The sequence below is a fragment of the Phalacrocorax aristotelis genome, chromosome 2, assembly GCF_949628215.1.
Source record: "Phalacrocorax aristotelis chromosome 2, bGulAri2.1, whole genome shotgun sequence".
Taxonomy (NCBI): domain Eukaryota; kingdom Metazoa; phylum Chordata; class Aves; order Suliformes; family Phalacrocoracidae; genus Phalacrocorax; species Phalacrocorax aristotelis.
Window position 1 is genome coordinate 130,445,072 of NC_134277.1, and position 14,796 is coordinate 130,459,867.

Below are 14,796 nucleotides of genomic sequence, written 5' to 3' on the forward strand. Positions count from 1 at the left end.
TCCCTCTCCAGCAAAACTGCTCTACAAGTTGCCTGTAAAACAAAACTTTCCAACTCCCTTAAACCCAAATTCTGCTAATTGAACTTGTCCTGTAATCTATCATCTCCATGCATATCCAATCTGAGTAAATAGGATTTGGCTTTTGGTTTTCCAGCTTTTTATTATTTTTGCTCATTAAAGATGGCATTCAGAGATAGACTTAGATCTTAGCAACTCATCCTTAGGAAACACTGTTAATGTGCCTCTCCAGTGTACGTACTATAACCTAACCCTGATTCCAGATTTTAGTCCGATTAATGACTATTTAATCTTTACCTTGAGTACAAACAGTGGTCTCCCTTCATAGGATTTTCCAACAGAGAACATGTGAACAAGGTCTGAATGAGTTTTATTCAGATGATGCATCCAACTCTGGATCTGCAAATACAGAAATAAAATTGTTGCTTCAATCTTCGCATTTCATGGGAAGCAACGGTAACACATTTATTAGTCTCAGCTCTCAGTCCTCTGTATGTTGTTGGATTTTCCTGTACCTTTCATCTTTTTTGTTGTTGTTGTGTGTTTGTTTGTTTCTATTTGTTTTCACACTTGAACTATCATTGGACTCTCATAGCTCTATTGCCAGAGGCTGGATGCAGCCTTCAATCACATGGGATTTTTTTCCCATTTTATTGTTGGATACTACTGGAATGCACTAGCTGACTGTCAAAAATCTGGGGATGGGGCTAATTTGCCATTCCCACTAAATATTAATGGAATGAAGAAAGAAGGTTCCTAAGTCTGCCTGCCAGGACACAGAATGGTGAACAGATTGAGCTACAGGATTCAATGCTATCTGCAATATTTGTTTCACAGGCACCAGATCTCGTTGAGGTCCAGCACCCTCCACGCTCAGCCTAGTGACTTTGTTTTGGTGTACGCTGAAACTGTATATATGAGCACACTGAAATCAACACAAATTATTTACCCAGCTCTCTTCCAGAATAGTATCCCTTATACATGAATTCATATGTAAGTGTTTTTAAGTCTTTGGGCCTCTTGTACAAATACTTAAACGTTTGCTCATATTGCTTAATTAGATGACTCCGTAAGACTAATCACTTGCTGAAATATCTTATTACATCAGAGAAAATGACCTACTTTAAAAACAAAACTCAGAAGCTGTCAAAGATAGTTACATGTAAAAATAAGTCTTGAATACAAATATTGAAAAAATGTGTATTTTCACCAAGGTGCCTATTTTCAAAGAAGAAACATTTAGAACACTTCTGAAGATGAACAAGTAACCACAACTTGTAGAGAGAGTGAAATCTCTAGCCTTATTAGAAAACAAGAGTCTAGCAGATAAGAGGAACAAAATGAATTTTCACGTACTTCTTCCAGGGAGTGATACACTTCATAGTTATACCCAGAGAGGGACCTGCGATTCCTATATGACCTCAGTCCAGTTTGGTTTTCTATTGCTTTCTGTAGGTCTGATATGAGAATCCTAGGTAAAAATGATAGCGGTATTACTGGAAAACTAGTAGAACACACAGGCTAAAGCAGAACAACAATCACATTTAGATGAAATATAGCAGGAATTAAACCATCCTGATGTTACTTCATCTGTTATATTTTGACAATAGAGTGCTTCAGGCTTATTTGAATATATGCTGGCAAATAAATACTCCAGCTGCTTTGAAATGTAACAGTGCCTTCAAAAAACACAATGAGCTTGTTAAGCAAATAAACCAGAATAATGTAAATAATGTAGCCAATGTGAAGAAGAAACCACTTTCATTTCTTTATGGAGCAGCATTTGCTGTCTGCTTTTATAATCCAGTTATATTACATGATCATGGATCTTCAAAGATTAATTTCAAAACTGAATAAAAAAATCTTTCTAGGCTTAGAAAAACAAACACATACTTTCTCTTGGGAGTTGTTGTACTGGCAGGGAACATTACATATACCTACAAGTTGTAGAGGCAAAACAAAAAAATGAAGAACTTGATGGCATTATCATTCTGTCTGAAACTCAACAAACAACAAAGAAAAAATATCAAGTGTGGTTTGTTGTTTACTCTGCAATATTTGCTTGCCAGTTATTGTAAAATAGCTCCATAAAAACATGAAACAATACTAAATAAAAATTAAATATGTTCGCATAAAAAGCGAGAGGTTCTTTGCATTAAGAGCAAAATGCAACAACAGTGGTGTAAGCTGTAAATTTTCTTATTTTATGGCAAAACCAAATAATGATACAAATATAAAAATATCATACAGAAAACATCTAAAAAGAATTGTATTGAAGAAGTTGGAGCATCTATCCTTTCCATCACACAGTGGCAGGAACTGGGAATATCATCAAAGACATCAGTTACAACATCGCTGTAAAACTGAGAGTCATCCTTGCATACCACCTTCTCTTAAAGCATGGCAATGTATAATCACCATACCACTAATTTATCATTCCTGTAAAATGATGGTCACATTCAACATTTTAAAGTTTTATAGGCATTAGCTGCAATGATTGGAAAAAGATGGAAAGAAACTGCATTCACTCTGATCCTAACTCAGCTGTGAAGCAGATACCTCAAAGGTAATAGGTCTGTCTACACATAATATCAAAGTAAAGGTTATCCTCATCTTCAGATGTATTAGTGAAGTAATTGTATAATTAGGAATTACATTGTTCTACATCAGCAACTGTCATTAAGCAAACTAAGGACTTATAGTCTTGACTTGCAAAGTGCTATATGCTCTAAGACCAGTACTGCAAAAAAAGTACTGTAAAAAGCAGTTAAATTAAAGCAGTGGTTTTATTCAAGTCATTAAGACATTTGTTAAAAAAATACTTGCTGAATTCTGATTAGTGTAAGTACCTACAAGGATCAAGCTCTGTTCACTTTTACATTAATAGATTTAATTTCACAGTTCCTGATTGTTCATGCATCTGTACTCCAAATGAGACAAATCTTTCTTTACTCTTAAATGACTGTGTACTATTTGTGCTGGTAACACAAAGGCTCTTAAGTCCCTCAAGTCTGAATACAACCTAAGTGGCTTCATTGGCAGAGAACTTACAACCGAGGTAACTCGGTGCCGTAAGAGTTTATATGATGCCTGGCTTGTTTTCATGACCATCTTGCCATAATGTCAAACACTGGGACAGATAAGCCTGTCTAAATGGGGAAGGGCTGGTGACCTTGTTCATTGTTAGGGCTGCTTAATGCTTCCTGTCTTTAGAAATTTGTCATAACTTAGCCAAGTGTCACTCTGTTTACATGGTGTTTGCCTCAGATTTTCCAGTTCCAAATGGGATTTAGCAATTTAACTCCTTTGCAAAGAGTGTGTCAAAACCAAAATAATAAAAAAAAATTGTGAAAAACAGCCATGAGAAAAGGAGCTGTATGAAACCTTGCCTAGGGCCTCAGCCCCTTGACTGCGGAGCTGCGCGCCAGCTCAGGGCTGCGGCGCCCACCCCATCTGTGCTGCGGTCCTGGCTGTGCCAGCCGCCCTGGCAGCCCTGCTCCTGCCGCTCCCTGACTACATCTGTGGCTGCGAATCCTGCTGCCCCTTGTGGAGTTACAGATCTCAGGAGGCTTGTCAGGACGAGCACATGCTCCTCTGAGGCTATGTGGGGTTTTGCTTCTGATGGCTGGGACCCAGCGGACAAGAAGCCTGAAATGAGCAGCAGGGAGATGAAGAAGGAGAGCAAAGAAACAGTCTGGAGCTGACAAAATTCTGCCTGGCTTCCTCCTAAGCGCACACAGCTTGTGCGCTAAATGTCAGAGGAAATTTGCCCTGTGGAAAATTAATGTAATGTTGTCCTAGTATTTGTAGCACGTTGTTTCAGGTAAACTGCAGAGACCCTTTGCTCTCGCAGTTCTTACGCTCGCACACTCTGCTTTGCAACCTAAGTAAAGGTCTTCAAGTACAGGGAGTGTTTATAACACATGTAAAATGGCCTTCTGTCATTTCATTAAAGGTGATTACTGTGAGCAGGAACAGCAGCAGACGTGAATACAACTGCCAAGGCACAGTAATAAGGGGACATTTTTTATATAAGCACAGGAAAACAATTACAGAAATCCCCATCTCATTTTTAAACACAAGCAAAACTGAAGCAGTGCTGAACCCACATGAAAGTCACTCTGAACTTCAGCTACCAGGCCTGAGTAATTAATTTCCTTATGTTTGTTTTCGCATTTTTAGAACAACAAATTAAGAAGAGACCATTGTTATAATAAAAATGGCATTCTGAGAAGAGTACATATAATATAGAACATGATTTGCACCGTCCTTTTCTCACTGAGAAATAAGTATAAATAGCCTCATGCAGGGCTTTATTCAGCAAATGTTTGAGTATTCAAATAACTCATCAGTTGATTATTCAGATCTCAGGGAATCCAGATCTTGGGGATTATTCATCTCAGGGAAATGGCTTTAATGACAAGATCATTACTCTTGTCTAGTATATAATATTGATAAATATGAAATGGCAAGTACACTCCAAAACTGTCTTGAATGCTTTTAAGAAATGCTATAAATGATGCGTGAGCCTTAGCATGTATTTGTGCTGTATCACTTGCGTTGGGTCATGAGGAATGAAGAATTATAAAGCAGAACTAGTACATTCCTTTATAATTCATGAAGAAGGCTTGTCTATGCGTTCGCACCACACTTGTAAACAAACTTTGCTTCTGTTAAATACAGAGAGGCAAAGCAGGCTGTAGAATTAGTAATTGCAATCCCTCTCTTAACAGATGTGATTTCATATACATTGAAAACACTTCAGCTTGACTCCAAAGGAGGACATTTAATTAAAACTGCCTGCCTGTGGGAGATTTTCTGCTCTCCCATTAAAATGCTTGTTTTCTTGGCAATGTTTAGCTGTCTGCCAGTCTAATTGCTATGATGTGGAACGTATTTTCAAGTGCACTTGGCGTGGTAGAGGCAGAACTGCCTTGGAGGCCAGATCTCTGGAGTGAGGCACAGAAAGCAAAGCACAGGCTTACGTGTACTGGATGTTTGCTTGCTGGAGGTAGGGCAGCAGGCTTCGGGACGTGTTCTGCGGTACTCGCACGTCGGTGACCGTACCTTCGATGATGTGGAAAGGGCTGCTGGGCTGCCACAGGTCCACCTGTAGTGCAGGAACCAACCTGTAATTCATATGCATTCAGTGTAGGTGGGGAAATCGCTTGAAGCTATGTAGGCAAACACTTTAGGCATGGTATAGACAATAAAACTGTATTGACTGGTCCAGCTCGACATCTATGCTAATGGAGCAGATTTTGAAGAATTATTGTGTCCATCTTACCACAACTCCCATGGGACATTTGCCAACAGGAAGAGAGAATGATCTCAGGAATACGCCTCCTCAAACAGCTCAAAACAAAAGCTACCTCCAGCTTCATGTGCCTTCTCAGACTAATATACATCCTATACATCCCCTATGTATTAGCTCCTATTGAGTCCACGAGTCTTTTTTATTTCACAATGTATTTTCTATGTTCACTAAGGCAGTAAAAGAAAAGAACGCTCAAGAGAGGTAGAAAGTGTAGCGTATACCAGTATTGTTTGCAAAGTGTACCCAAGTTTTGTTCTTGATGATAAGCAGATCAAAGTTCAGTAACAGAAGGTCACCAATACTATGAAGGAAGCTGTGATCTACCCAATAATTTTATATGAAATGTCAGAATAACAGTATTTATTATACAAGATAATTAAATGATAAACCAAGATAATTAAATTATTGCAATCTTGTAAAAACCGATAGCTACTAAATGATACTACAGTTATTAATGTGCTATCTCTGTGTATACCTAAAGGATGCTTCTTGTCCGTTTTACTTTCTTTTGTTGCCAAATCTGAAATACACTTGGAAACTTTAGCCCAGAACATGAATTTTCAAGAAATCAAGAAAGTTTGCAAACAGGGATTTGAAACTTGTTGTTCTGCACCCTGTAGCCAAGCGGTGGTGTACTGCTCAGCGGTACCAGCAACAGATGCACATACTCTTCAACAGAGGTGAGAACAGTTCCTCCTCAAGACAAGTTAACAAACCTCTTCCCAGAGCTGCTGGATAGTCACAGGGGACTATGGAAAAGTCTCTCAGCAACAACCTCTGTGTCAATGTGACAAATATGCATGTCAAGATACACAGGCCTTAAAATATATATAAGTTTGTAAGCTGAATACAAAGAGGGGAATAGATGGGGGTTACCATGTCCCCCCATTTCTTAAAGAGAATTTAAAAAGAATTAATACTTATAAGTATCTTTTGAAGTTTATTGCAATCAGTTGTGTTAGGCCATATTGATTAAAGTCATGGATGCAGCTCATAAGTGTCCCTTCCCTTACTTGCTTTCCAGGTTTCTAGGAAGTTTTTTATAATCCTGACTCCTTCTATGCCATACAAGTTATTTTGAAAATATCAAATATATTTCACCTGGTCTTGCTATGAACCTCGTTTGAGAAGAGAGTACAATCTTGCAACAGGGGTTTAGCTCCCACCATTTCTCAAATGGCCCTGAGAAAGATTATTCTGATTACCAAGAAGGCATCCAATGCTGAACCTGATGCTACCTCTTCAAGCAGTAGTGACTTTAGTCCAGTTAATCCAATTAAATGCCTGTTACTTTGGAAGGAGAAAAACTGAAACACATGGGCAGCCTCTTCTATTCCTGCCAAAACCACCCTTTGTTTCACGCTGCCACAATATGGTCTATGGATCCGTGTGGTAGTGGTGGGTGGGTGCAGCATCTTTTGAAGTCTAACACCAGGACTGGCAAAGTTCACGAGACTTGTGAAGCTGACAGCAGCTATGACAGATGGTCAGTAGAAACTGAACTCATGAATTAAATGGTGCTAAAAGCTGCTTATAAATAAAGATCCTCTCACCTTATGTTTATTAGTTTATCTATCTTTCGTATTTTGATTAATTATAGGCATCCAGTGAAATTCCCCCCTAATTTAACATGGTTGATTTCACACATGGTTAATTAGAAATGCATATTTGACTTTTCAGATTTATCCCTAAAAATACACATCACGGAGGGTAGATTTATTGCTCTTGGAGTAACAGCATATCAATCAGCTCAGCTTGAGCCATCATTATAAAAATATCAACACATTGTTATACACAAGATAAGAACAACTGAAGTGTCTCCCGGCCAACTGCAATATCTAAGCAAAAAAAACCCCTGGAAATAGAAGTTACAAAAACAAACAACAAAAGAAAAATCATGATTGAGATACTCCTGAAACTTGTCATTGTTCTTGAGAGTTACTGAGGATTAATTTTTTTACCGGCTGCAAGGGAATATCAAAAGGAGAAGCAATCTTCTTGTAACTAATGAAATCAGCTGTATATTGCACACCACTATCCTCTTTTGGTGAAAATGCAATATTTCATTCCTGGCGTTGTCCTGGAAGCGAGACAAAAAAAATCCCATTTTTAGAATGCAAATCACTCCTCTTCAGCTCAGTACCCTATTTGAGTAGTTTGATTTCATTTGGTTCCCACTTCTTATCCTTTGCAATGTAAACGAAGCATTCAGTGCTCATCTGGGAGATGTTACCTGTGCTGTCCAGAGCACCACTTCAATTGCTGACTTGGTTTTACTTTATAAAGCATATAACAAGAAAGACGTTTCTCCAACAGATATCTTATTTATACCTCAGCTTTCAGCTTGTCCTTGGCGTGACATAGAGAGAGCGCATGAAAACTGACAAACAGAAGATGGATTTCAGAGAAGGCATGTTTGGACTGAGCAAGTCCAACTATCCTTTACTCACTGTCAACTTTAGGAGGCTTCATCATTGCATCTCCCATGGATACTGAGGGCTCCACTGGAGTCATCACTCTTCTTGCAGCATTATTCCTCTGGCAAACATGCCTTGGATTTCAACGCTGGGCTCTGCTGACTAGTGAGTGGTAGCGGTATTGTTATCCTATTCTCTTTACTATCTGCGACAGGGTGTTGTTATCCTTACACATTAGCTATTATATAGTATTATGGACGGTGTACCAGTCAGTGCCAAAAGGCATTTATTTGGTGTGTGGGTGGTGGGATTTGCTAGGTGCGGCGGAAGATTCTCCAGCTGCAAAATGAACAGATGCAGAAATCCTACAGAACCCCCTCAAAATTCACCTGGTGTCTTGAGGCTAGAGGAAAAGAGATATGCTTTAGAGTATGTCTACAAACCTAAATATTATCATCTCCTTTGCAGGACTGTTTCCTTTGCATGTCTTTTCTTATCTGTCAGGCAGCGGGTTGTCTTTAGAGGGTCTTGGGATGTTTTAAACCTCTGGACAATAAGCAGAGCCCAGGCAGGATTTTTCGGCAGGCTCAGACTTGGGACCTGCTGACCAATTACTCAGCACCTCCTGCTGCACTTAGGCATGACTCTGGGTACCTGTTCTCAGGGACAGTGGTGGCTCTGCAGATGCCCAGCGAATGCTCTTTCCCAGAATCTCACTAGAGGCACAAGCATCCTGACTTGCTTTCTACGGGAAGAAATGGTAGGTAAAAGCATACAGACAACCTCCTTTTCCCAGAGGTTTTAAACACATTATTGCTTTATTTAACAAAGAAGGTATAAAATATCATTAATCATTATTGCATAGTAAGTATTCTTTTTAATGGCACATTCTTTTTTCAACTTCACTCGTCATTTAAAAGTCCCTGGGATTCAACTTGTGCTTAGAAAAGCCAACAGTCTTAGGGTTTCTTTGTAGGCAGTTTCTCTTTAAACTGAGGTGTTAAAGACAGCTCAAGAATATAAATGTATCAGTTCTTACCCGGACACCTTCCAAGCTACAACAATCCTGAACCCATTAGTCATGTCTCTAGCTTTTGGTAAGTATGGTGATGAGAAGTCAGCAAAAGGCAAAAGGACAAATATTTTAAAAAGATTTGGGTGCCAAGCTAAGAAAATTCAGAATTTCTTCCAAAATTAAAAATTATGCAAATAATTTTCCAAGAACAAAAATATTTCATTGGTATAATCCTACATATCACAAATGGTGTACACAAAGCTCTGTTGCCCTGCCAAGACAGAAACCAGAGCAGGGAGTTTTTTTCTTCACTAGTGCCAGGTTTTTCTCCAGCTCATTCTTGTGCCTGTGGAAAGGGAGCCTGAAAAGACTCTCCTTGCTTTTTTCCAGGAATGCACTCATGGCTGCGTAAACCCCGCAGTCATTTTTTTCGTTCAAGTCAGTGAGAGAAATCCCCAGCTTCTTTAGACCACATGGCTTAGTCTGGCTCATACTTTGTAATTCAAGCCATTTGCTTGGGCAGTAGCCTCCAGTTGTTCCTCGCTACCCTTTCGTAAACAGGTGTTTAATTTCTTCTTCCATTTAGCCTGGAAGGAAGATGCTTAGCGCTCTCATCAGATCTGCAATTGTGTATCAGTCAAAAGAGATAATTGATGCTTGTCACTGAAAATAACTAGAATAACTCTGCCATAATTTACATTTAGTATCTGGACAAAATTGTTTATATGATTTATCTGTGTTACACCCCATGAAGACAACAATTTTATTATGCTTTATTACCTAGCAATTCCAGTTTTTATACTTATTGAGTTGTATACAGCAATACATGTGCCAAAGCTGGCCTTGTCCTTAGCATCACTATGAAGAGATTTCTTTGAGAAATGTTGTCAACTGTAAAGTTCAGAAAATAATTATTGTTATGATGCCATCAGTTGAAATGGCTTGGCATTTCTGAGCCTCTTGTAAACAGGAGTGTGCAGTCAGTAATGCAAGCAGTGATGTTCTTTGCTCATGGGCTCTGTCAGCGTGTCATGGGCTCTCTCAGGATGTACTGGTTTTCCGTTTACATCCATATGCTTGTGTACAGGCACATAAACACCCTAAGCAGTCCTGAAACTCGTTAGATATGTTTTCAGTTAGAAATCTGGTAGTAGAAGGTAGAGAATAGAAGAAGTAGAAACTGCTCTAGTCTCACTGATGTTGTCAGAGGTCTGACTATCAGAGGCTTCATCACATAACATATAAGAAACATAGTCGCATATATGTATGTACACAAACACCCCTCACATGCACACGCATAGTGTATAACAGAATTTTAGGCTTCTGTTGGTTCATTTGCAAAGAAAGAATGAATGAAGGAAGAATGACTCCTGTTGACTCTGACCCTGGTGGATAGTTAGCTGTGTTAATAGCTGTGCTGTAGTTCACTTGCAAAGAGTAGAACTGTTCCTCTCTAGTGTCTTCACCCTTGCAAATATCTTCAGGATCAGGACTGATTTCATCCTCACTTGCTCCTACCAATTAAGGAACTTAATTGACAGTCCTGACTGCAAATGTCCTTCAGCTGCCCTTTATGTGCAGAAAAATGGTCTAGTGGTAATTAAGTGTGGGATTCCCTCTGCTTTCTAGAAGGACTTATAAGGTAGTCCTAGTTGTTGGTGCAAAGTAATTTAAGTTGCTGATTGAGCACACTAGACATTTAATTGGCTCTAACTTTTCAGTATTTATTTGCTCTTCAGTGAGGCTGGTAAGAATAATTGTGCCAATAAATCGGGATTGATTTGTGGGATTGCAGCAGCCATAATGCTGGCAGAAACAGAATGTGAACAATGCACAGCTTGAAGTTTTGAGTTTTGCAGATCTTTGTGGAACAGTAATGGTCTTGCCACTTTACATACACTGGTATAATTTTACACAGGGCTCTCCACTGCAGAAAAGAACTTGTAGGCTATTCCTCAAGAGAGTCACTTAGGAAAAACTCATGCACAATTATACGGTAATTGAATATCCGTTCTTACAAGTACAGATGCCACTAGGCTAAGTATATTTGAAAGACATGAAACAGTCTTTAACAGACTCATTAGAAAAACCCAACCAAACCCCTATTTTGTTTCTTATTAAACTATTTATGGCTTGGTTCATTTTGTAGTTGTTGCTGCACTGCATAAGAAATGGAATAGTAAGCCCTGGTCTGATCCTGCTCCCACCAGGGCTGTGCTGATGACTTTGTTGAGATTGAACTCAGACTTCCTCACCAGTAAAAGGGGAAGCAGATTCCTCCCATCTCAGTCTAGGCTTTCTGCATCTTGTGAGAACAATACACTCACTACCTGGGCTCTCTTGTTCTATCTTTCATCTTTCTGCTAAAGTTTTCCTGGAACAACATTTTTCTTCTGAGCTTGGCAAGTGGTTTACAGGCACGTATTCTTATATATTGATGGATAACTTCTGCTGTCCCCTGATGTTCCCTGTGCATCTGAAATATTCTACACATATTTGACTGGAGGCCTAACTATGAGTTAGGGCAAAATCTGGACTGATGACTAAAGCATCTGGCTATATAGATATATTTGCTGTATGTGCAAAGTAAAATGCACACAGCCATGGCTACTGAGCTAATTCTTTTCTTCCGCAAAGTAGGAGTATCTCCATTTGGGCTGACAGGCTTTCTTACCGCGTTTTCAGATGGGCTTTTGTTCTCTGAAGCCTTTTTCAGCATTTGCCTATGGACCTGTAACTATCAGATTTATAGCCAAGTGATCCTTTTCCCCTATGAGATATTTTTCTGATTCCCTGAGCTGCAATGACAGGATCAATTCAGGGATTACAATGGATAAGCAGCTGTTGGAGGGGCTAGAAAACAAACAAAAGGGAATGGAGTTGTGACTTCAAGGCCTGCTAGGCTGGCTCCTCCCAAAGTTAAAGAAGTGCCTGGCTGTGCCCAGGAATTCCTTTTGTAAAAGCTATTGAAGAATGAGTGGTCTAACTCTATTATGCCAGGAATGTTCACGGAGCAGTAGCTTCTTTGCTACCTATACAAACAGCCCCCATCCCAGTCAGGCGTATGTGATAAAAAGTGCTTGTAGGCCACCGATGGAGTAAAAGTTATCAGTCAAGACTCAAATGAAGTAGCACTTCAAAAATAATGCTTACAAAGGAAAATTCCAGAGCAGATAAACAGAATCTGCTGGGTCTGAGGACCTGAGCAAATCCTACTTTCTTTGCAAAGCCCTTGGGAATGTGGCATTTGTTTCTGTCAGTCAGGTCCAACAGAATTAAAACCCTGAAAGGGCTCATAAATCAGCAACAGGCTCCTCAAATTGTCTCCTGAACAAGACAGAGCAGGAGACAATAGCCAATCACTGGAGAGGTGTATGAGGCTGAGGGGGACAACGGCTGGACAAGAGGAGCCCTAGGGGACAGAGTGGGCAGTTCTGTAATACTCAGGTCACTGTGGTACTAACATCCTAAATTTCTCTTTCGTTTGTTGATTACTGTAATAATTTGCAAATGACTAGTGGGAAACAGTGAACCTCCGAAAAGGTATTTCTGGTCTTAAACACTGGATCAGGAATGAAGATTTGTACCGTATCTATAAAAAGAGATAGTATTTATAAGAGCAAAGGACTGCAGCAGAACATCTGAACTTTAAGATGATGTTAGAGCAGCAGCCGATCCAAAAACTGTGACAGTGATCTATAGCTAGAAAATTAAATAACTCAATAAGTTTGTGCTTGAGTTGCAGAAGAATTTGCTGCATTTTAGTGTATCACATCCATATGAAAATGTTCCTTAACACTGCTATGCAACTTACTTGTCATCTTACATGAAAGTTGGAGGAGGAGCTCCACCATCATTTACCCCCGTCATACTCACCATCACATCTGCTCCAGTGGTCTTTGGCACAGGGACTGTGCAAAAGGTGTTCAAGGGTGTGGGGTGCTACGACTGGCGGGAAGCACAGTTACCAGGTTCTTATTTTTCTTCCCCACAGAAACTGAAAGAAACTTGCTGTAGGAACATGCTGGAGACAAGAGGTACAGAGTGCTGTATACACACCGATGGCATCTCCCAGCTGCTACCACCTTTGTCACTTAAGTGAAAAGCAGAAAATGACATCTGCTGCCTTGAAAAAGAGCATGACTCTCTGTTCCCCACCTGCCTAATTTCTTAAGACCTCAGACATGTATTTCCCTAAGAAACAGTTGCATACATCGCAGCGCACGATGCATAAGAGTTTTCTGAAAACCTGCTCTGGAGAGATGGTGGTACTGTGGTCCTGGAGGCAGGAGCTGGCAGGGGGAGCGCGGGGGACCCCGCTCTGCCTGGCTGGGGCAAGAGCGGTCGGGGCCAGAGCCACCTCCTGCTGTTTTGCAGGCTGGGATGGTGGCTGATTGAACTCAGGACATTTAGACTTCCTTTTTGCTTCGTTACTGTGGATGAGTTTATAGGTTGAACACATGCAATTTTAAGCAACTTTACAGAACTCACAGCAGACAAATTTTAATCTGTAGGGCTGGCTATTTTTACTGGCTGTGCAGGTCTACATGCTATGTTCACCCCATCAGGGAAAAAGCAATATTTTGTCACCCAGAAGTTAACAGAACCAGCCAATGAAGGAATCAATTTATAGTAATGATTAATAAGAAAGCACTGTGGGCAATGGAGCTACAGACCAAAACTAATTTGTGGAAATTACTCAGCAAGTGATTATGACTAATGTGGTTTGCCTTTGGGCAATTCATGAACCAAAAGTTAAATGTGTGGAATGAAACATTCATTATCCATTATTCACTCACTATAGGCAATGGCATTTGTACTGTAGCAGAGCCTATACACTTCAGGCAGGTTTCAGGGTTTTATTACACTAAGCATTATAAGGACTTTTTTTTTTTTCTTAAAAATAAAGGGGAAAATATCCCTCTTAAAGAGCTCCAGATGCTAGATTTAAAAAGTCTGAAGGGACTACACCTTCTGTAAAAGTGTGTGAGTTAAACTTACAGCTCAGGTATTGGTAGAAAGAGATCAAAAGGTTTCCACGTGGACTAAAGCCCCTGAGTAGTAATCCAATGTCTTCTGTGAGTTTTGTTGCTTACACTGTGGCTAGACTGTCACTTTTGCCCAAGTTAATTACTGGCAGCATATTCTGAGATAATTCAAAGACATCAAGACATATTGTCAATTCCAAGATGATGCTTCAAGGATGTCTCAGTGTAGGTTTCTGTAAATGCACATTCAGGAAAGGACTCCTTTTGTGCCTGATCCTTTTCCCAAAAGGGATGGGCCTTGCAACCTGCTGACTTCTATGGCACTGGCTTCAGCATGGCAGAAGGCAAAGATCTCCCCACTTCTTTCCCCACTACCCTGGTGTTTCTTTCTGAATGAAAGCAGCTAGAGCAGACTGTAAATTACAAAATCTACTCAGGAAAAACCAGTGGTAAGGACAGTAATTAAGAAACAGGCAGATAAAACAAAATGAGTGAAAAGATACATTGCCACTCTTTCTAGCACCCGTTTATTTTCTTCCTGATTGTTTTCCCTTTGTCCAAATCAGTGGGCAATAAGAAGGGGTATCTTTGCATTTGCTTAATTCTCTGCCTGACACCAAAATACGCTACTTTGTAGCAGGACCACCAGGATAATTTTCTCAAACTTCAGAAGGATACGCTTCCTTGGACTGGACGGAGATGAGTTTTCCTTTTAATTCTCTGGATTATGAAAGACAGGCCAGAAGCAAAGGCTAAGTGACTCTGTCTCACAAATGTAGATTTTAAAGGCAGAAGGAAATGGCTGGAATAAACACGGAACACCACAAATTTATAGTAAAGCTCCCTCCACTGGTGAGGAGGGAGCTTGGGACAGGAGGGATTGTATTCTTTTTCCCTTGCCAGCATAGATGGTCTGTTGTATGCAAGGAAATCCTGCAACAAGAATATGATCCATTTGTGCAGAATCTACTCTGTGTTTGCACCGTCCTGGGAATTTACTGAAAACATTTGAGTTGCGCGTGGATCTCACTGGGGGCAAAC

General features: G+C 40.0%; 1 protein-coding gene across 1 annotated transcript in view; it reads right to left on the reverse strand.

Annotated features, from left to right (window-relative positions):
* CPA6 (carboxypeptidase A6) overlaps window positions 1-14,796 on the reverse strand; it is an 85,377-nt gene that overhangs the window by 28,824 nt on the left and 41,757 nt on the right. The window contains exons 3-5 of the mRNA XM_075085166.1: window positions 5,004-5,128; window positions 1,375-1,489; window positions 316-417 (exon numbers count right to left, since the gene is read on the reverse strand). Coding sequence (XP_074941267.1) covers window positions 316-417; window positions 1,375-1,489; window positions 5,004-5,128 — 342 coding nt within the window. The remainder of the gene's footprint in view (window positions 1-315; window positions 418-1,374; window positions 1,490-5,003; window positions 5,129-14,796) is intronic.